This window comes from Coturnix japonica, chromosome Z (genome assembly GCF_001577835.2).
Source record: "Coturnix japonica isolate 7356 chromosome Z, Coturnix japonica 2.1, whole genome shotgun sequence".
Taxonomy (NCBI): domain Eukaryota; kingdom Metazoa; phylum Chordata; class Aves; order Galliformes; family Phasianidae; genus Coturnix; species Coturnix japonica.
In genome coordinates this window covers 31,857,289-31,880,885 of record NC_029547.1, presented here as the reverse complement: position 1 = coordinate 31,880,885, position 23,597 = coordinate 31,857,289, and the positions used below count along the sequence as shown (strand labels likewise).

Sequence of the window (23,597 nt, the reverse complement as noted above, 5' to 3'; positions counted from 1 at the left end):
AAGCCACTTATCTTTCCCACATGTCTATTCTACAGCTGCCCTTCCTTATCTGGACACTGGTTACTGTTAGTCTCTGTGTGATTACCCTGAGTGCACAGCTGGAAATAATGTAATTATTTTGTATCTGGAAATAAAATGAGTTTTGACTTGGTTGTTTGATAGTTACCTTTTTCATTAAGCTGTAGATGTCCAAAGATAGAATGTTTCAGCTCGGAGACCAGCCAGGCCTTTCCTGCAAACTTGCTTTCAGAACAGCAAAGATAAGAGAGGAAGGCATCTATCACCATCTAAATTAATTTCTACTTTGTTGATGGATAATTCATTCATAGTGCTCTCCTGTGACAGTGGTTTTGCTACTCATTTTTCTTAATAAATATGAGCTACAAGCCAATTTCAAAGTTTTTGCTAGGTATGCCTGTTAGAGATTTGAAATTGATATGGATATTTCTGTGCAGAAACCAAATTTGTTTTAGCTTTCTGTCTCCATAGAAGTATCTACACTGCATCTGAAAACTGTCCTAAATGAAAGACAGTTATTTAGCTAAATATACTAATCTTAAATAAATAACAAGCATAGACAAAACTCCCTGTCTGTTGTACTTCTGGAGGTCTGAAGGAAATCTGACTTTCCACAATAGTCAAGACAGTTTACTACGTAGCCAGGAAAGCATGGTGTGCACAAGCAACAAACAACATCCTTTATTAACCCCTCTCTACCCACGAGCTGTCTTCCAGCAAGCAAAAGGGTCCTAAAGTCCTTGTGCCTCATAACTGTGTTTTCAGTTCTTGCTCCATTCAGGAATTCCTGCTCCATTCATTTTAATGTTGAGAGCAGGTTTGTAATTGGTTATAATTTATAAATTATTCAGAGCTGCAAATCACACCTGTGGGTCAGAAAGGCTACACATAGCTTTGTGCAAATGTTGTAGTCTTCTCACAGGGAGCTCAATATTGATGTCTGACAACAGAAATGGTCACAAAAGGTTCTGAAAAGCAAGTAGTTAACTGAAGGAAATACAACACCCTAAGTGTTAAATAGAGTAGTTAGGTAGAAAATTCACAATAAAAGGGGAGCTGTTATTCAGAATTACCAAACTGTAGACAAGATACCATAATAATGGAAGAATCAAATCTCAGGGAACACCTGTGCTTGTGCTAATCCCAGAGCTCTGGGTATACCCAAATTTCATCTGTGCAGTAGAATGGAGTAATCACTGAGAAGTGTGATACCAATGAAAATTATGCTCCCAAATATGCCCAACATGTATTGGGAACATCAAGGACTGGTCTTTCCACCCAGGTTTGCTACTCTGTACTCTGATCTTTTAGGCAGAGGAGAAAGCTACAAAACTTCTCTTTTCAGAACCTAAAACTGTGAAATCTTCATGGCAAAAGTTGTTCCTGCAGCAAATGAATAAGTACAGAGTGGGAAAGGGGAAGGGGAAGGGAGACAGAATTGGAAACCAGGGAAGGGAGGCAGAATTGGAAAACACCTTACTTGGTATAAATAAGAAAATCTCTGCAATATAGTTGTTTTAGTACAGAACCATGAAGCAAACAATTGGTCTGTTTTGAGAAGAGGAGAAAAGGCTCACAAAGAGTTGTCTGCTTTTTTCAAAAACCAGTTGGAACAGGATGAGTTTATGCTGTTACCTACATGTCCTGCTAAACATCGGTTAAAATAATAAATGTCATTTTCAATGCAAAAATATTATTTTTCAAAATATACTCTGACTTTTCCTCTTGTATTGACCTTGTTTCTTGCAAAAACTCTCATGAATTCTCCTTTCCTAAATCTCTTCATGTTCCTGATAGATTTTGAGGGAGAGGGTATGCCTTTCATGAGAAAGCAGTTTCTTGTTTTGGCCATTATGCATATATCCAGAAGGTAAAACATTTTCCCTCTGGGAAGGAAATCAGTATACAAAGTAATAGAAAGACTGGTACTAACATAATCTGTTTAGATTAGATTAGATAAAGCTTGCCAGTAGAATCCACTCACAAAGTTGTTATTTGTCCAGTGATTTTCTTCCTTTGAAAAAAAGAGTGTAATCTAGGCAATAGGCAGTAGGCATGACAGAAAACCTGAAGGCACAAATCTTCCATTGGATCCCTCCTCCTCAAGCAACATAATTTAACTAGTCCAGACACCTCCAAATGCAAAACTCTGTTTGCCATTTAATAATAATAATAATTAAAAAAGAACAGCAACTTCAAATAGGATCTTCTGTGTTGTTACTTCATCTCTTCACTGCTTGGTCACAATATCACTGGTGAAGTTTCTGACCCCTTTGGGCATCCCTGTTCACAGCTTTCTCTGGCTAGGTGATGCTTATAACCAGAGGCCTTATTTTCTGCTGAAGTAATATCACTGTGACTTCCACTAACCTGTGGCTCCCATATTGACCTGTTCTTGCCTGTGGACATGTCTAGTCTCTGTCAGACCATGGTAACACACCTGGGTAACAAGTGTTCCTGTAATTGGTCAGCCTGCAGCCTTTGTGGTGCTGAGGAAGAAACAAGGGGATTAGTTTGTGCTGAAGCAAGAAATTCACTGAGCCATTTCCTTGGAAACCAGGGGGCAGGAAGTAAGGAAGGCAGATGAGGTACTGGTGGCAGTTTAAACTTGCAGGGGGTGATTCACATTTGCATTTTATCTCTGAGGTTCCAGAGATTCCTTCTTCATATGAACTATCAGATAGGATTAAAAGGAGATAGGATAAATAATGCATAGTGTTATTGGCTAAAAAAATTTTGCTAGAATTCACTTCAAACAGCATACTCTATCATATTGTTAGATTTTCAGAGCTCTTCCATTACTGCACATTTAAACATGTAATATTTTCCAATTAAATGTGTTGGTAGGAATTATTCCTTTTAATAATTAAAGTATTTCCAGAGCTCCCTGAGGAGCGTTACCATGGAGGATCAGACCCTCTGCTGGGAACACTCACAGCATGCTAGCATACAGTATAGGCCAGCTGCTTAATGTCAGCCGTGCAGAAGCTGAAATCCAGTCTTAAGGCACATTAGTGCTGGTTGCATATATTGGTCCTTTCTGTGGTTGTGTCAAAGTTAGTTTCTGAAGGCAGCTTTTGAATTCTGGGTCTTATGGAGGTTTTGACTTGAGCACTTTTAGGCTGCAAAGCTGCTTGTCTCTCAATGTGAGTTATGGTGAAGGCTTGCTTGTATCTTTGGTTATCTTAGCTTGTTCATCAAGGCCAAAAGTAAAGGCTTTTATGTTCTGTGTATTTGCCTTGTCTCTTCAGCAGACTGCAAATCCAGAGCACCTCATTCAGCTTACCTGTGATCTTGGCTTGCTCCTGGTCTTTAATGATCATATATTCAAGACATCTGCTCCTTATGGATATTGAAAATCCCGTGACACAGTCTGGAAGAGGAAGGTTTAGGAAGGTGTCTCTTGCCAATATTCTTTCTTCCTTTGCCGTGTAGCACATTGGTGGGCCACCAGTTGGCTTGTGTGGCTGTCACCTCCCACCAGAGATGGCTGATGCTCTGTGTTGTGTGTGGGCACATAAAACAAGACAGACAGAATATGAAGTGCTTTACAAACAAGAGGTATTATATGAAATTAAACTTGAATTTAGTTCAATCAGATTTTCAGTCCATTTTTAAAAAATCTGGAGTCATGGGGAGGATGGGCCCTTCTAATGCTGTATAAGTGTTTCTGTGTGTTTGTGTAAATAAAGAAGGAAAAAGACTAGCTGGCTAGTTATGATGGTAAGTTCTTTTGGGGAACATGGGGAAGATTTTTATATTTTTTAGCTAACCAAAACAATTAAAACAATGAAGTGAACTGAAAGAGCCAAAGTGCTACAGAAACAGCTGTCAACTGATTCATTTCACTGTTATTACACATTCACTTGGACTGCCTACTTCCTCATCTACAGGCAGAGAAATCAAACTGGTTAGCAATACTGTTACAACTTAAAGATGCGATGGTGATCCAGACCTCCTACATTGTCCTACTGAATCACAAGTGCTGTGAAATATATAAAGGTTTTCTTGATCTGTTTTTCAATGTTTATTTCATACCCTTACATCCTTGGAATGCTTACAAATAAAATTCACAGCTTAAGCTTTTAAGGCGATGATTTGTAGTTACATGGGAGTTCATCAACAGTTTCTGGGGAAATATTAGTGGTCAAAGCTGAAACCCTTCTGAATAAATTGGCTTAAAGAAATTCCTTGGCACTGAAAGAATCCTTAGAAAAAGGGTTCTTAAGCTGGCACAACCACATTGGCAAGAACTGAGAAAGTATTTCATCTTGAAAATATCAACTAATTATATAAATTGAGATGAAATCTAGACAAAACATACTATGCAAAATTTTAGCTATTCTGTTAACATACAGAAACTAATGTCTTGTATGAATTTGAGGTGGTCTTTTTTGATAATCTTGAAAGTTCACAACAGGCAGGAAGATCATTTCCAGTTGCCATTTAGTAGCAAACATTTTAATTCATATATGGGGGAAAAAATACTTCTTCTAGTTAGAACTCCTGTTCAAAGTGAAATGTCATCACAGACTTCACTGGTCCTTCTCTTTTGACTCATGTTTTTCCCTGGAGAATCAAAATGCTGAATTAGATGAACTACTGATGGTATTTGTGATGCTAAAGTCTTTTCTCCCTTATTATGATTGATCACTAATGCTCCTAAGTGGTTGAGTATTTTTGTGTCAGTGTAGAGCCATTGGGAGGTATGGGTTATTCTAAACTAAGTGTTGTTTTCAAATCTCATTCTGTTTAAACCCTAGAAAGTGGTACTGGAGAAACTCTGAACAGTCCAAAAAGTTGTTTAAATAAATAAATAAATATATTCAAGTTCGCTTGTTTTGCATATATTGAACTCACAGCTTCCTCTAAAACAATACTATTTTAAATCTTCCTAAAGTTACTTCAGCATGCAGAAATACAATTATATTGAAAATCAATCTGGTGATGGTGAGAGATCAAATACAGTTGGACTCATTTACCTAGTGTCTCCTCTAGCTCTATATTTCTTTCTCTGTAGCCTGAGTAAGTGTGGTCAGTATCTGACTCTCTCATGAGTGCTTCTTTGACAGTGAAGAGAGCATCCACAATTTTGCATAAAAGATGTGTTTACCTCCATTTCAATATCATTTGATAGCCCTTACATAACTGACTCTGAGAAGCCCTGGCAATTAATTCTTCATGCTCTGTGTGTTCCCACACTTACCATTGACATTATCTGATGGAAACAGATTGAGCTTAATATCACTGAGCTAAGTAAAAAAACTATATTAAAATGATTCTCTGTTACAGTTATCTGTGTTGCTAAAATGGTGTTGCACTCAAAGACAAGTGTATTGCAAGCAGCTAATGATGCTTCTGCAGAGCAGCTTTAGCCTTGAACAAGGACTTGCACAATTGATTTTCCTGCTCTTACTGATTTGTCTAGTTTATAACAGGAGACTGAAGCAAGGTACATTTAGTAAGCTGTGAAAAAGTGAGTCAAAACTAGGGCTAAAAGGAAGCAATTTCTTGTAAGTGTTTTAAAATATCATTTGCAAAGTTGGTTTACCTGTTTCTTCTTCTCTCTTTTTACACCCTGAAGGTTTCAGCCCACTCCAGAGCTGACTCTTATGACAGTTCACACCAGCACCTCTGAACTGATGAAGCAAGGTCACAGAGACATGATCTTCTTGTCAGCCTCTTTTCTAATGGGTAAGCACGAAAATGGCCCTATGACACATGAGCCCAGAGTAACATCACTTAGGCAGCCAAGTGTTGCTAAAAAGTGTGGAAAAGGAGAAGAGAGAGGGAGGGAAATGATCTTACCCAGCAGGCAGCTGAGCACCAGCTGAATTAATCTTAGCAGCAATCTTACAGCTGAAAACCTGAGCAGAAAAACCAACAGTTGATTTCTTTCTAGTGCCGGGTTTTACTTCTGATATACCTCACAGACAAAGACAAGTAAATCTAGAATCTTTTCTGTCAGGAGCCCCTGTGGTGACTACTGCAGCTGTCAGGGTGTATGATGTGTCCAAAGAACTGTGCCCTTCACTTGTGTCTGTCATTGCTGTGGTTGAGCTCTTCTGGCTCAAGATGCTATAGGTTGTTCTCACAGCTGGGACCTGAAAGATCTCAGCATCTCCAGGTTTAAACATCAGCAAATTAAACTAGTAACACTGGCAAGGTTAATAACCTTCCAATTCTTACCTGGAAAGACTATCTGAGGAGTTGTTCCCAACCCCTTGCAGTTCCTAGCAGTTTTACTGCTTCTTACTTAATCTATCATACCATAAACTATAGCAGGCCAAGAATAATTTCCCAAGACTTAAATCTTTAGGGTCAGGTGTGATACCATAGGAACTTCCCATATTTAGTGCTCTTTTGTAGACAAATGCAAATGCTTTTGGTTTGTTAAGAAAACTCCTTAGGCACACGAAGACTATGACTATACTTAATCACAAATAATAAAGACACCTGTTAACTTAAAGTAGAATATACTGGGAAAAAAAATCATATACACTACTGCAAACACCTTGCCTATTTGAGATTCTCCAACACTCTTGGTCATGGGTCAGAATTCCCCATGGAATCTAGACTCCCCAGTCCTCCAAGATTTCTTCTCCAAGGTAGAGATCATTGTTTCTCTCTTTATTACCTTACTGTTCTCAGTAATTTTTCCTTTGCAATCAGCCATGCAATTAACTAAGAAAATTGTATTAGGAAACCATCTTTCCTCCTTGTTTTATTATCCTTTCCTAGGCTACAAGACCAATACTAATATCTTGATTTCTTTGTTTTGGACATGAGTTTTTCTTGAAGCCCCACCTGTCCTGTTTTCCCGAGCTTCACCTCAGTGGGAGCTTTTCAAAAGTGTGAGTCTTCATAGCCACAGCTTGCATGAATGCCAGTGTGTGGGAGAAGTTACAGATGAGTTTGCAGTCTGACAAAACAAACTTCAGGACCTCGTGCATCAAACAGGAGTCCTTAGCAGTACAGAGATCCTCAGTTCTTTCGCATATTTGTTATTTCCCTTCCTTTATAATGAGGAATATGCTTGTTTCACTGTTTATTTGCCAGTAAAGGCTAAAGGAGACTTCTGAACATACAAAAATTCAGTGGGGAAATTGAGGGAAGGAAAACAACTGTTGATGATAGCCAAGAAAACTTTGTCTGCTTGCCAGCTTTATTTTTCAGACAAAATAACCTCTGCAGCTGGTAAAGTTTGGCTGCAAAGGCTTTGAAATGAGTTGTCAGGTTGCTGCCAGAGCTGGGTTGAGGAGGTGAGAAGAGCAAGCAAGAGGCTTGGCCCAATTAGAGGGCTACTCTGCCCTTCTCTTCTTGATACCTTCCCTTGTAACTGATGAGATAATTATAATATATATAGACATTATTTACACCCTCCCCAACTTTGCTGCGCAGATCTGACCTGTTTCTTCTCTACTCACTTCCCACTCCACCCACTTCCAACTGGCTACCAATCTGTGACATTTTTTGCTCATTTATTACAGTTGTGCAGCCTGGCCCTGCTGTGCACGGAAAAACAAACCACCTCATTTCCTCTCTGCATTTCTACCCCATACACACAACATCAACACAGGACTTTCTCAAACTGTATTACTATAGCAACTGGTCTCAGATGTCTTTCAAATCTGTTCTTTTAAGAAAAGGATTTAATGAAATATGAAAGGTTTGGGGGCAGATATATTAATCTTTTCTACGTGACCTTATTACTGTGGGAAAAAAAAATAAAACTACAAGTGTTCAGAATTAAAGAATTAATAAAAGTCATTGAGTGGCTGGTTACTAATAGGAAAAAAAATATAATAACAACAAAAAGAGTCACTTCTGTTTACTTTCGAGCCTATACTTTGATATCTTCCACTTCAATTTTGAGAATGTTCAAAGTAAGACAAATTCTAGCAATTTCATAAGCCATGCTGAAACCTTACTCTGATACTGTCTTAATTATGGCATACAGCCATGGCGCAAACCAACAGAAGTAACACGTGACAACATGACATCTAAAATGTCTTCAGAGCTAGTTGTCATTGACAGTAGTTGTACAGTTTACAAAAGGAGAAGACTCAGCTTTATGACTTGTTTTTTTGAAGTCTTAAGTAAATCAGCTACTCAGCATTATGACACTTGTTTTAGTTACAAGGTTGTGGCAGATGACTCTTGGATAACATGGGGACCTAGCAAAACTATGCATCTCCAGATCCAAGTCTAGTATATAATTTTGGAAAACAACAACAACAGTCTAATATGCTTATTATTTTAACTCAAATGTTTCTGTCTGCAGTTCAGTATCTGAGAAGATATTTTTTCAAGGTTTTACATGCATTACACTGGTGTCTCCAAAACTTGTTAGCTGATGAAGGCCATAAGAGAAAGTGTAAGAGATTATTGTATGTGTGCACATGTACATAACCAGAAATCTAATAGAACTATATCATATAACATAATAAAAGCATAGGTTTGTAAATGGTAATGCAAATAAGCTTGCAATGATAGTAGTGCAAATAAATTTGTAAGTTATTCCTGTATGTCTCTTTTCATGCTCATCTGAAGTTGTCCTTGTTTATCACTCAGCAAGAAGAGACTTTGGTATTATGGATTGTTTTTAATTTTACTGGAGTTTAAAAAGAAGTATGGAGGGGATATATTTTTTGTATGTGATGCTGTCATGTTATGCAAAATGTCACCTCTTTGGTTATGCTGCCTCTGCATGTCTCTACTAACAGAGCATCAGTGTAGGATATCAGCATGGTTTATGCAGTTCTAGTGGAGTTGCTCTGCAGCTGAAAAGAAAACCCTAAAGTGTTTTATAAATAAATATATATGTATATATATATATAATTGCAATATACATGCATGCAAGTGAAAACTGATAATAACGTGCCTCCAAATTATTTGAAAGATAGACATTACTGAATGACAGGGGGAAAAAAAATTGCATCCAAAATAATAGAATTTTCTTTCATTGCCAAAATGATACTTTGACCAGAGAATTAAATTCTCACTATACTGATTTTACATATAAGGTGGTTGAGGTAATCTTGATTTGAAATCTGTACTGGAAATTTTTGCTTTAATGAAAAATCTGTATTATTTATCTTTCCTTAACAAACTTCATAGCTTTGTTTTAAAATAACCTAGACTGTAGCTGTTCTTCAGGATGAAATCTGGAGAAAGGTCTGACTCACACCTGCTGTTTTATCCACACATTTTCTTAGCTATCAAAACCTTAATTGGGAGCAATGAATAAGATAAGAAATAAGGAGAATCAAGACCTTTGTATCTCTCCAAAATGTTGTCTTTCTCTTTTGTTCAATGTGGTTTAGAATTCTTTTCTTTTTACTCTAAACAAACAAATAATAAAGGATTCAACTTTCTTAAGGGGAGGAGAGAGGAGAGGAGAGGAGAGGAGAGGAGAGGAGGGAAGGAGAGAGAGGAGAGGAGAGGAGAGGAGAGGAGAGGAGAGGAGAGTGGGCAGGAGGATAGAGAACGAGGAGAGAGAGGAGAGAGAGGAGGAGCGAGAGAGAGGGAGAGACCGAGAGAGGAGAGAGAGGAGGAGGAGGGAGAGGAGAGGGAGAGAGGAGGAGAGGAGAGGAGGAGGAAGAGGAATGAGGAGAGGAGAGGAGAGGAGAGGAGAGGAGAGGAGAGAAATATGGCTGAAATGCAGAAAGGGTTTGGATATTTGATATCTAGTGTAAAATATAGCATTGAAATGCTCTATGTATAGCACAAATCAGTTCAAAGCCAAACATATGGAATGGAAACTGTCCCTAGACATCATAGTCAAAAGCTAGTTAGGAACAACATACTGATGTGAACAGGGACTTCCATTACAGTCTGCAATCATTCAAATGCACTCAAGGCTGCAGCAGTATACACTTTAGAATACTTAGAGATTCTTCACTTTAGAACACTTCTTAGAGATGGAGAACACTGCCTCAAATTAATCTTCTGTGGAAATACCACATGTAGAGATTCACATGAGTACAGACCAGTGGTAGGTGCATGCAGGTACCCAGGGATGGGCAGGAGGAGTTGAGAGCCTCAGATCTCCACTTGAAATAGCATCAGAAAATGTTCAAGGTCCAATGGGACCAAGGAGCAGTTTGCAAGAGCAAGCACTATCCCATGAGTGGGTAGTGGAGATTTCTCCTGCAGAGAGGGAACTCTGGTCCTACTTTCTGGGATTCTCAATGTCTTTCATGCATAAGATGTCAGTGGACAACAAACACGTGTTATAACATACAAAACAGCCTTTAATGTGATAACAGTCTCCCGAACACCTGAACTCCCAGGAGCACTTTTTCCTACTCTCAAAATTCTAACAAGACTCTTGACCCATACATTGCAGTGAGGTGGCTATGGAATTCTGTTTTGAAAAGAATGAGGTCCTCTGGAGCAGAGAAGAGAACTGAGTCTGTCAGATGTGGTGTATCTGTCAGTGATCCTGCCAACTGACAAAGTTCTCCTCCTACAGATAACCTTCAACTGCTGTTTCAAAAGAAAGCAGCATTTGCCAGCATGTTCTGAACAGACAGAAATCTTGCCAAGGAGTACTGAGGTAGTCTGATATATAGCTTGCCTAACAAAGGCAACTGCTAAGGAAGCTGAGATAGAGGAGCTAGCTGAATGTCACAGTTAGGCCTGTATACAAAATCTGTACCTGATGTTCTTGTAACTTCTTACTATCCAGGAAATTTTCAGGCCAAAATAAAGAAGGAGGTATTTAAGGAACTTTGTCAAGTCTCAGAAACTGGTAAACAACCGTAGCTTTGAGCTTACTAAGTTTCAGAACATTTCCATATTTGAGAAAATTAAAAAAAAAAAAAAAAAAAAATTAAAATTACTTGTGATCAAGGTAAAAAAAATCTTCTCTGTAAATCTGCTTCTGATCATGGAATAATTTTTTAATTCTTTAGTAAGATATTCAATTTTCTAAGGCTTGTGTGAAGTTGTGCTGAAACAAGCTTTAGTAATAAAGTGTGATTTTGTTTCTCCTCTTCCAAAGGTGATCTGAAGTTCCTTAAAGCCCCTTAGTCTGCTTATAAAGGAGTGAAATGATCCGATGAGCTTGTTGCTTTTGAGCGCAATGAGCAGTGCTTGAAAGCAGAAGTCAGGCTGTAGGGGTGCTTTGTCTCATAGCCCATACCCCTCAAGATGTTAGAAAACAGCATATTCCCAGTCCCCACATGACACTGACAAAGCTGATTCACTACCGTCTTTATTTATTCAGCCATGAATAAATAAAGTGAATTGTTAAGTAACCACCAACTGTTTTATTGTAGTTTGCCATTAGTGTGAAAGGTTTGCCAATTTATGCATCCAGCAAGTAATGATACCTACTAGGAAAAGGGGAAGCTCTTCTCACAAGGGAGAACTCTTATCCCCTCATGAATTCAACATGACTCAATAAACAGAGGAAAATTAATCTATAAATAGACCCAGTGAACTCATGTGCCACAATGCCTTTCACACCAGTTTTAATAATCATGATCAGTGTCATTCACAGATTGTTTTAAAACCAGCTGGGATAATTATCACTGGGCTTTGAAGCCAGCATTAGTACTAGAATTAGGAAATTGATCATTTTATCTCAGGTGACAGTTGGCAAAACTTCTCTCTCCCCAGGTATTGATTCTCTCCACAGTTGATAAAACACCAGGGCTTACTGCAGGAGACAGCTCAAGGCGTGCAGTGATTAGTCTTCCTTTGCGCTCTCCAGCTCAACAGGCAGCAATGTCAGAGGAGGGGAGATCAGCCAAAGCCAATCACGGGAACCTGCAGCAATAACAACATGCAAGAACTCTTAAACTGCTGTGAGGGTTGACTCTTCTCCCTCCACTCCTGCTTTTTCCACCTTCCTGCTGTAGAAATGCACCAGTGTTGCGCTCTGCTGATGGGCTCAAACCCGTTTCATCTCTTGCATTTCCCAGAATGAGGGGAAGGCAGCTGGGTTCATAGCAGTTCATCTGCTGAGAGTTGGCTGCCCAAATGAAGAATAAACAGGTGAATTTGGTGAGTCTTCCATTCTATTTAAATGTATTGAAATGAAGCAAGAGTTTCACTGTTGGTAAATTTTTAATTCTTTTAAAGTTGATTTCAGCTGTTAGGATTGCTCCTTCATAGTCTACAGAGACTGTCACAGCTGGGGAAATCTGGATAGAAAATCTCTTTCATTAGTTTCCTCAGAGACCAGGCGCACTGAGGAGTAGAATGACTGTGAATCCACAAATGCCTGGAAATATCAATCTTTCACTCTGATGCAGCACCAGGGCACTGGAGATGCTGTATCATACAATTATAAGCTGTTCTGAGATTTGTTGTTCCAAGGAAAGAAAAATAATGAATACAGATAGGTTTCATATCTCTTAAATGAATTGATGCTGTCTGTGGAACTGAAAAGATGAAATTCAAAACTACCACAGAGCTCCAAGTGATAGAACTCAGTTAATTAGTTTCTAATCCTTAAATAATAAAAACAGAATAAACAAAAGCTATGTTCTTGAAACTATGAAAGAGCATTATTTAGTTTCTTGCCTTCTGTGTTCTGCTTGTTGAAAGTTTTGTGTACACAGATTGTGTACCTTGAGCGTGTGCCATTTGGCAATGTGTTACATATGGAGTTTTTCTACTTCTTCAGAAATACATTTTGCACAGAGTAAGAAATATCCACTGACTAAATGGCACCTTGCTCTGTTCTCAATCGGGTTCTGTAAGTGAGATACAAATGCCTTTGGAATTCTGTTGCTTTACTCCCATTGAGAACTCTCGACAAAGGATTTTGTTGTTGGATATGAATGTGATGTTTTCATCTGGAATTTCATTTTGCTATTACTTTATGCCTTAAAATTTAATAGTCTAGAATGACCAGTTATCTCTGTTGTGAAATAATTAAATAATACAATCATATAACTTTTCTTGTAAATTCATTTAAATGGAACATATTCAGATATGACTAAAACCACACAAATAATATGAATTTTCCCTGATGAGGCAATTTGGAAGTGGTTTCTATGGTAAGTGATCTTACTACATTTTAAAAGATGAGCTTCACCGTGATTTGCCCTCCTTCCTTTGCTTTCCATACTGTGACTTTGTCAGTGCTCTTGGTGCTCAGGCACTGCTATGTGAGGTAAGTGTTGAGAGATGATGCTTGGTAGTGAAGTTATGAGCAGGAGCTGTACTGGAGAGAGTAGGAGCTGGACAGGAAAATGTTACATTATAAGGAAGTGCTGTCACAGCAGTCCGGTGCAGCAAAATGAGGACTTGCATTCCAGGTTTGTGGCTTGCTGAAAACAAACTGTTTTACTGACACCACGAAGAGTCTGTCTACTTCATTTAAGCTATCTATTGCTGACTTAAAATGATAACATTCTTATTCTGGAGATGAAGTATACAATGGGTTATCTGGGTGTTTTCTCATTTATCTTGGGTATTAAAGCACAAATATTTGGAATGCATGGAAGTACAAAGACTGTCTTGCTTGAGTGCAGCATCAAAGGCAGAGATGCAGAGGATCTTGCATCGTAAAATACACCTGGGGAGCTGAAGACATCCAGGAGTGCTTCCTCAGCTTGCAAAAAGTCTGGTGGTCCTCAAACTGCTCTGAGAGCTTGACTACTCCTTCTGAGTATGAATCTGAGGATTCATAAATCTACATGTTGTTTACACTGCTTGGTGTCTTGCTGTAAGTGTTTGAAAAGTATATGAGAGGGGAAGCTTAGAAGCTGGGCACTGAAATGGCTTGTAGTCTCTTGATCCCAAAGAAACCTCTGTAGTAACTTGAAATTATATGTTAAATTTGTTTAAAGGATCTTACTTTTTTATGGTCTGATAGAGAACTGCTTTTCTAAGCTCACTCCCTCCAAACAATTACAAACATAAAAAGTCACCTTCAAAAATTGCTGGATCTTCCTGAAATTGTCTTGTAGACATCTTCTGATACTTTTTGTATACTTTTAATGTGAAGAATTTCACTAAACCAAGGTATGGTGTGACTTTTAATGTCCTATTCCTGCTGATCTGAGTTTCAGATTGTTCTTCATAGCAATGCTAACAGTTATGTCATGGTGAAGTGAGTAATAATCAGCAGGAGGGTATCCCTAAAATAATAAACATAAGTTCACATGAGAACAAAATAATATCAGAAAAGGAGGAGAGAACTGAAAAACAATTTTGTCCATTAGTATAGTTTCTCTGATGTGTTAGATTTCTTTCATAATGCCACTGATAAATATCAAAACTGCTAGGAATGTAAGTTAGAAGATTTTATTTATTATAAAGTGAAGGTTAAAGGATTGTTTAAATGTTTTGAAAATACTAGTTCAATTTTTGCAATGGCATATCCCCAAAGACAATATGTAGTTTCTACCTACACTGCTGTATTTTCAAAGAGTCACAAAGTACAATATTAGCCTGAACATAAGCAGTACAGTATTTGTCCCTGAATGCTAAAATTAATGAAAACTAATATTGAGGTTTAAAGTGTATATTTTGGTAAAAGTTTTCCCAGCGTAATCATAATGGTAACTATAATGGTTGGACTTTTGGTTCTGGTGTTGTGTGGTATCTCTTCTCCAAGAACTGAAGAGTGAATGTTTCCCAGGGAAGACTGTATTTCCCAGAGTGACTCCCATGAAAGCATGCTGAGAGCATCCACAGAGCAAAGAATTGTAAGGCTTTCAGTATGCTTTATCTCTGAAGCAGCTTTTCTCTGGGTGAATGAAGAAGTTTTGGATCTTTAGAATCCAGTCTTTTAGTACTTTACAGTTTCATCTTTGTCCCAGGCTCAGCAGCAGAAGGGTTTGGAGGGCCTGCTTAAGGAAAGCACCCTACAAGATACCTGCAAGATCACTTTAGTGTCGTCAGATGAAGTCATTTGTCTGTGTGTGAACTCAGTGAAATCACAACACTCTCCATTCATACATGTTAAATGGATGGGTGCCCTCCAGAATGAGTATGGATCATTTTCCAGACTGTGAGCTCAGCAGCCCATTTTCTTGCAGATATTCCTAAGACTGCCACTTTCCAGCCATCTGGGTATCAGTCTGCTTTCTGATACCCAGTATCTGGCTTTCTGACACTAAGTTCTGCTGGCCAAGGGGTTGCCTCCATGCATTTGGAAGAGGACTTGAGTGCTAGAGATTGGTGCTTTTGCTGATCAGAGGTGTGCTGCATGCATTTTTGGTGCATCTGACTGGAAAAGGAATATACTATCAACAGGCTGACTCAGTGCTTAGGCTAGAGAAGTCTAGTGCCAGAGTCTGTATCAGCTGTAAGGTATTCTGACTGAAAACAAGCTATAATGATGGGTATGTGTGTGTGGTAGTGGCGTAAGAATTGCTTTAAGAAGTAGATCTGAGGTCTTCATGGCATTCAACAGCCACTGCTTGCTTTTGCCGTGCATGACTGGTTGCTGAAGACATTGCTGCTTAAGGAAAAATGTGTTCATAAAATTAGTTTGAGTTACACTAACAGGCATGATTCATAAACTTTTTTTTTTTTTTTTTTTAAATTATAATTATCCTCAATATGAATAACACCCAGAGTGACATGAACTTGAAGTCAGGGAAGGTCATGGTGGAGAAGGATGGCCTGCTGCAAGTTTTCACAGTATGTGCATTTGTGTGTTAGAGCAGAGCAAATGGCTGTTCAAAGAACACAGTTACCTCTGCTTGACAGCACAGAGCAACAGAGAGACTAAACATTTTGGAAGACAGAAAGGAATAAGTGAAACAACCCTCACAGGGTTATCATTCAGGGATATAGGTTGTGTCTGAAGTCTGGGCAGACAGAAGTGAATTTTGGTTTGCTTTCAATGAGACCTCTCTTAAAAAATCATATTCATCATTTGAAATATATATGTATTTTTAGGAACAAACATTTTCAGGGGAAAAAATATTTTCTAAGTCCTTCTGATAAATGTAAAATAATGAGCATCATTCAGTATTATTTTAAATAGGAAAGGTTCTCTTGTGACAGCTAGCTAAATCAGAATAATTGCAGATGAGCCGCATGAAAATGGTGACTGCATCTTGCTGAATGGAGAATGAGTGCAAGTTTCAGAATCACTCAGAGAAAACAGTAGAAATGAAGTTGCAGGGGTCTTTTCTTCCTGAGAGAGATTTCTATGGGATAATATTTCTTATAATAGGAGTTCAGAACGGAGGGTTGATGAATGAATAATTTCTTTCATTTTTCTCATATTGTTCGCAATTTCTTACAGTAAAATTCTTAAGATTCCCACAAGCTCTGTAAAAGTTTATCAAGTTAATGAAGCTGTTGTCTACTTATACTGTGAGGCCTTTTATTTCTGATTCTGGAGATGCTATACCTTTCTTAAAGACAGATATATATTACTTTTTCTTGCCAACAGTTACAGTTGTTAAATGTAGTGAATGACCTGTGGGTGTTCAGGGGGATAAAGGCCCAGTCTGAGAAGCCGGGTTTCATCTGTGCTGTTGGGCTGATCCCCAAATACTACAGGCTGAATAACGGAACTGAGCCACGCTGAGCTCAAATGTTCATGATCTGGCTTTGCCCTCTGGTGGTCCCCTCTTGAAAAGTTATTCAGACTCAAGAGAAGAAAATGCTTCAGAGACTGAAGAGACCTGTGGAAACAGCAGGCTCCTGTAATAGTAAAAAATAGAAGAAGAGAAAGTCTTGCATACATCAAGACCATGGAGGCTAAAGAGAACTTTGAAGAAGGGCATAAGAGTTCAAGACAGGAAGGCTTAGTGCACCTCCATCAAGCTAAGCCTAAGGAGAAAGAGACTTGCTAGCTCACTGTTCCTTGTCGCTCGAAACAGTGTTTTGACTCAAAGTGCACTTACAACTTGCAAAGCAAATCCTGTTGTTTTAAAGCTCAATTCCTCCCCTGGTAATGAAAACTTGACCAAAGGATTCCCTCCTGCATTGCAGTAATAGGGAAAATTCCAGGAAACTGGGAAATATAATAAGAAGCAACTCCCCACTGGCCACCAGAAAGAGAGAGCTGCCGGTGCTGATCTGCAGACATGGCTAAGAAGTAAGTCGGGTGCTGAGGCAATTAGAATAAAGAATTTAATACTACCATTTGAGAAGGAGTTATATGTAATATCAGAATAATGCACACAAGTTGAGCTTTTACATGCAGCTTTATTTAATGTTTTTACTTCTTTTCATGGTACTTTATAGTAGCAAGCCAAGGGATGAATGCTGTTCAGAAGGATGATTTTTCTTTTTTCTTTTTTTTTTTTTTTTTCCTACTTAAGAAAATACATTTAGTTTAGAGGAAAAATATTGCTATAATAATAGGAATTTACATACCTAGTAGTAATTGCTATATCTAGTCCTAAACACAGGCAAATCAAATTCCTGTGCTTTTAAGTTGTTTTACTATTCACACACACATATACAAAGCTGCCAGTTAAATGAAAATAATATGCTGGCTGTGAACATGAAGGTACAGGACAAGCCTCTACAGCATGTTTTGCATGTGTATGTGTGTGCAAAATTCATGTAGGGAAATGGCCAGTGATAAAAACAGATCCAGAGTCGAAGAAGAGCACATATTTGTCCAGGTATTCTGGCATTCTGTAAATGTTTACACCATTTTCTGAAGCAGTCTGGGTAAAGAAATCAGACCACGGGTCTTAACTTTCCTGTACTTGAGTGGTGTTTCTGTCTGGGGAGATGTATGAAAGGAAGAAAAGAACAGTGAAGTAACACAGTCCTCTCTATCATGCATATGACCACATGGTACATAAACTTCCTTGAAAGGATTTAATTCTCATTTATGTTATGGATTCTGATTCTAACTATTTATATTTGCAAAGCACCATGGCCTGTGACAATGGAGAGAAGCACTGCTTTGTTATTCTGTCAGTATCTCAGCACCTGAACCGACTCCAGCATCCCTATGCTCAGAAAAAATGCCATCACGATGAAGATGTCAAAGCAGTGCTAAAACCCAAAGCTCTTGGTAAAAAAGCATTCCCCTTGTACAAATCAACTGTTTGTTGTTTCGTACCAGTGCTGACAAGTTTCTTTCTACTCCAAACAATACTGTTCATTGCATCATAGCAGGGTCTTGGATATATTTTGTACCCATATAAGATAAAATTATTAGTTTTAATAAATTAAAAACTGAATATGTATTTCTGGTTTTTTTTTTCGCTTATCAGGTATTTTCACCTTGTTATAATTGTGTACATATACACACACAAAAGTCAGGGCTACAGAAAACATCTTTTTTCTTGTATTGGGACTGGGGAGGTTCCTGTTTCTCCATCTTTAGCAATATGAATAAGAATAAAGCAGCTGCAGTTGTTAACAGTGTGTAACTTGGTGGTCCTGGCAGAGATAAGTGCAAAGCTGTGATCATCAACTAAAGTACTGAAAGTTTAGGAAGACTAGATACCTGAAATTTTTAATGAAGAACCAATTAAACAAAGCATATTTCTATTGAATCTGATTCTGAAATGTTGTCATCCTTTTTTAGTAAATAACTGTTTGTATGTTAGTTTGATTTCTCCTTAAAATAATCTTACACCTTAGGGTCAAGAAATTGCTTGAAAAAATAATCAGTTGCTCATCACTGATCACCTACATAACTTTTTTTTTTTTTTTTTTTTTTTTCCACCCCCAAGCAGTTCTATTTTAGATGATAGTCGATAGTCACTTTAAAAATATGATTCCACAGTTCCTGAAGATGAATAAGCAATACATTTTTCCTTCTTTGGGTATTTTTCATTTTCAGAAGATTAAGGAATATAAAGATGATCAATGACCACATGAATCTAGGCTTCTAAATGGCCACTATCTCTGCATTTCTAAAGTAAGGTGATGAGAATATTCCACATCCTATGTGGAGCATTATCTTTGTCAGCTAACTTTTATGCAGTTCACTCTGAAATAAGATGCTCTTAATTAGCCTTCAAAAGCAGTTTAGTTTTCCCAGTAGGTGTATTTAAAGCCAGTGTTAACAGTGGAGAGCTGTGTGGATTTTGTCAAGACAGGCTTCCCATGTCTAGTGTACAGCACATAGAAATATTGGTGAAAAAGCTGACTAATAGAGGAGATGACACCAAACAGACTAAGAAGAAAATAAAGAGGGGTGGAGTAAAGAATTTAACTTAAATGGTAAGAAAATGTTCGTTTTCCAGTGCCTGATCTGTAGAAGATGTTCAAGCATTAACATATTGTGACAACTATACATAAGGAAAATGGTTTTGAAAGAGATTTGAATGGATAATACAGTGAAGAGGATTGAAAATCAAGACTTACTGTGAGACCTGCAAGAACTCAGAAAAAATACAAGGCTGTGTTCTGTTCTGTTTTGGTATCAGCGGCTTCTGCATATAATCAAGTAATAATGGTTTGGGTTGGAGTCACAACACATCTGCTCCCTTCTACTGCAAATATCTGCATCTTCTGCCTTAATGAAAATTTTCTTCCCTTCTTATACAGACCTCTACTTCTTTCTGATGGCTGCTGTACAGAATGGGGCAGGAACAACACACCCACAGCACATAGTCTCAACATAGAGTATAACCAGGATTCTTAAATACCCTAATATTTGTTAATCTTTTTGTCCTGCTACAACCCTTCCTTTTACACACTACCTCTAAAGCAGGCTATTAAAATAATAATAATAATAATAAAAATCTGGTGTATGAAAGACTGCCAATGTTCTGTGCAATTTTCAGCCTTAGAGTTCAGGATAGACCTGCTAATCAAAGGTTTTCAGTAATTCATGATTTCAGTCACATGAGCAAACTGGAAAAATACAATTGGCCCTATGTAAGCATGTTGATGACAATGATTTAATCATATTTCTTTCTAAGATGTCTTCTGTCGCATACAAGATTACATGGATGACAATTTTGGGAAGGTTATTTAAAGTTCTGAGATAAAATGTCTTCCCATTTCCTCCTAAATTGAAAGCACTGATGCTGAACTTAGTTACACTGTGGATTCTCATTATTTTGTGCTTTATAAGTTTTTTCTAGATGTCAATAACTCTCAAAACATTTCAAAAATCTCAAAACATTTACTTTTCATTGTTTGAAGTTAAAGAGCTGTTGAATGGCCTGGAGTTTTAATTCTGGTGATTTAACTAGGGTCAGAACTGTAGCTGAAGAATACTCCACCATCTGGATGCCTAGCTCTGGATATGTCATGTCTGGAGTTACATGATAGATGGACCTAGCAATGTTGTACCAATTGTTCTAGGATCTGTCCACCAAAACTGTTTTCCTGCCACAAGTGGTTATGTAGATGAGAATTTGCTCCATCAAATAGTGTTATTGTGGTCTTTGTATCTGTTACAGTTCCCATGAAAATAAACAGGAGGCATTACTTTCCGAGCAACCTACTGTGGTCACTAGAAAGGGGGCTGCGCTGCTAAGTACTATCAGCCATTTTTGGAGTACATGTTCTGCTCAGGCTGGCATGACCTAAGCTTCAACTGGGTTACTGTGTAAAGTGAAGGGTGAGACTGCAGTGATGTCCTTATGTGGCTTTCCCTCCTATCTGGCTCATTTTAGACAGCTTTGTATTCTACTGGATCTTTCATCCATAGTGACACGGTTCTTCTTTCTCTACATAGAAGGTTTGTATATAGAAGTATTGTATATTTTCTCTTTAATGTCCGGGTACAAACTGTTTTAAGATCAGGGAACAAACTTCATCTCCAAGTAGAATGTGTCATGTTATGTGATGTCTCCATCTTACTTGTAATAACCTTAAAAACCTACCAGGCACAATACTGCTATTAGCTTCATAAAATCCTTGTCACAGAGGCTCTGGCATACATTCAGAATTACACACTTAAATGGATTTTAGAGCATGAAGCCTTTTGTGACTCATTAACTTGTTAGACAAATCCCAGACACAATAGGCTAACTTTAAGTGAATCAGATCTATCTCCTCTTCAGGTAAAACAAAAATCTAAAAATCATGAATTCCTGAGTGAGTGAATCTGAGAAAGAGGCAATTGTCTTCGTGAATACTGAGTTTTCTGTGAACTAGGCCAAGATGTGATGCAGTGCTAGTGTATTATGAATTCAGTTGTTTATGTGTCAACAAATTAGATGGCAGAATTACATGCAATTTCTTCTTTTGGAGAGGACAGAAATCTAGTAATTGAAACAGAAAAGGGAGCATATAGTTCGATAACACATTACTTGTTACTCTAGTCTTAATTAATATTAGCTGTTTAAAGTGGGCAGTTTCAGCTGTGGTGTCATAAATCTTCGTCATAATAACAATAAACCTAGTCTTCTTAGATTTCACCATCTATATGACAACAAGCTCTGTGATTTAAACCATAAACTTTGAAGTAAGTTTCAAGTAAGGCACAATAAAAAACAGCGAGTTTCTATTAAGAGAAACTTTACTGTGTGGATTGGGCTTTTCTCTCTTATCTTTTGTAGTGATTGTAATTGTGAAGAATAATGAGGGCTTTGTTTAACTTAGCACTTAAAGAAGGACATGCTTTCATCCTTCATATGCTTGCTGTAGCAGTTGGAAAAGATTAAAATAAAAATTAATTAAAGGTGCTCAGTCTTCCTTCTGAAGAGCTTTCTGCAGGCAAGCCATTTTCCAGGCTGTGAAAGAAAGAAGGCTGGTTAAAATGCATTTGAATTCAAGCTCAAATTATGTAACATTATGTACCAAAAAATACTTGCTTCTCTTCTGGCACAGAATTCTCTTTTTTTGGCAAACTGAAAGATAGACATTTTCAGAATCAAGAATAGGAGAATAAAAAAATTATCTCAGAAATTGACACTGAGTACATAAAACACATATTTGGTTTATGTTCTCCTGGTAATGCTAATGGAGTTTTGTTGCTTTTTGATTGAAAACAAGCATGGCTTTGGAACAAACTTTGCTTACCTTGATGCTACCTGTTAAACTAGTCTGACAGTTGATAATTTTGTGGTTGTTAGCTTTTTGTTTGTTTGCTTTGTTTTCTCCTTTTAGACTCCCCACAAGCATCAATAAATTTATCATTAGAGGTTAACAGACCAATGTTACTGCTGCTTTTGCTGCAGCCAGGTGAGACCAAAAACTGCTGCAACACCCTCCAGCAGCAAACATTTCCTCTTTCTGACATCTTACTAGCAGAAGAGAAAAGGCTCTGGGAATAATTTGGGTTTAGTAGGGCTCTTGGAAGATTGCTGGCCTCAGCTCATTTAGGCAATAGCACAACTGAAGGGATGGGCTAAGGTACATCACTTAAGGGATTTTTGTGTCCAATTGTATAAGGCACTGAAATGTGAGAAGGGAGGTTCTGATAGCCAGTAAGATAAACCGTTCACATAGCAACTGATTGTGGGAAGGAGAGGGAAAGCTGTATGGAAAAGACTCCATTCGGCATGGACATAGATTAGGCATAGGGCCTTCCATTGCTAAGGTAAAACTGCTTGTAGAATAATAACCCTGAAAGCAAAGAGTGCTTGTGTGGAAAAGAGCAGAATCTGTAGCCCACATAGCCTGAGAGTGCCACAACATCTTTTTGCTTTTCCCCCATTATTTTTACAGTCCCAGCCTCTACTATCTGAAAAATTGCAAAAGCGATTTTTAGCCCAATGCCCATCTGTGGCATATTTTTTTTTTTTTTCTCACACAAATGAAAGAACTTCCTACCTCTACCTGAAATGACAATTTAAAAATGCAAACAACAAAACAACAAATAGCTTGAAATGCAAGCAGGAGACTTGCGCCCCGGTGGCGCAAGTGGTAGGAATGCCGCGTTGCAACACCGGAAGCCCTGGCTTCGAATCCCCCCTGTGGCGCAAGTGGTAGAAGTGCCGCTCTGCTACACAGGAGGCTCGAATCCCAGGGGGTTGGACTCGATGATCTCTAAAGTCCCTTCCAACCCGCACAAGACTATGAGTATGACTATGAGTATGAGGAGAACTGAAATCCTAAGTGACACTGAACAGGCTGTAGGTGACTCAGAAATGGAAGGAAAAAAAAGGCGTGAAGATTTTCTCAATTTTATAATTTATAAAAACACATGTTAGGGGGAAAGATCTCCTCCCCCCCAAACTCTCCTACCCTGAAGCATGTGTAGTTTCTTGTGAGTTCACAGGTCTCAATTAATGCATTAGCATGGCTAATGTGGAGAGGAGGGTGCCATGGAAACAGCGATCACCTGAGGACGTGAGACCTCAGAGAAACACTGGCTCCATCAACAGGTGGATCCATCTATAGATCTCAGTGTAGGTAAGGATTTAGAAAAATAAATATTCTTTTCACTAACCCTTGTGGTAATCAGTAGCAAGTTATTATTATACAGCTACTGCTTCTGAAACGACCAAAGGGATGTTAAATCATTGCATATTATCTGTGATAATGATTGCATATTCAGTGAAAAGAATTGCCTCCTAGAATAGGAATACAACATATTTAGGTGATCCAGAATGAAAATACCACAAAAATATAATTATTTGAGAGTTAATGAGTAAAGTTAAGAGGGGGCTCTGTCTGTTCCACTTTACCCTTTATCTCAACACAGTTCTTTGCTCTTCAGTGCCCAATATTTGTACACAAGGACGAAGTAAAGGAAGACATGGAAAACAGCAAACAGC

At 38.1% G+C, this 23,597-nt stretch overlaps 1 protein-coding gene across 1 annotated transcript in view; it reads left to right on the top strand.

Annotated features, from left to right (window-relative positions):
• The first annotated feature begins 11,759 nt into the window (after positions 1-11,759).
• TRPM3 (transient receptor potential cation channel subfamily M member 3) overlaps positions 11,760-23,597 on the top strand; it is a 401,802-nt gene continuing 389,964 nt past the window's right edge. The window contains exon 1 of the mRNA XM_032441175.1: positions 11,760-12,033. Within this exon, the coding sequence (XP_032297066.1) occupies positions 12,010-12,033 (24 nt within the window). The 5' untranslated portion in view covers positions 11,760-12,009. The remainder of the gene's footprint in view (positions 12,034-23,597) is intronic.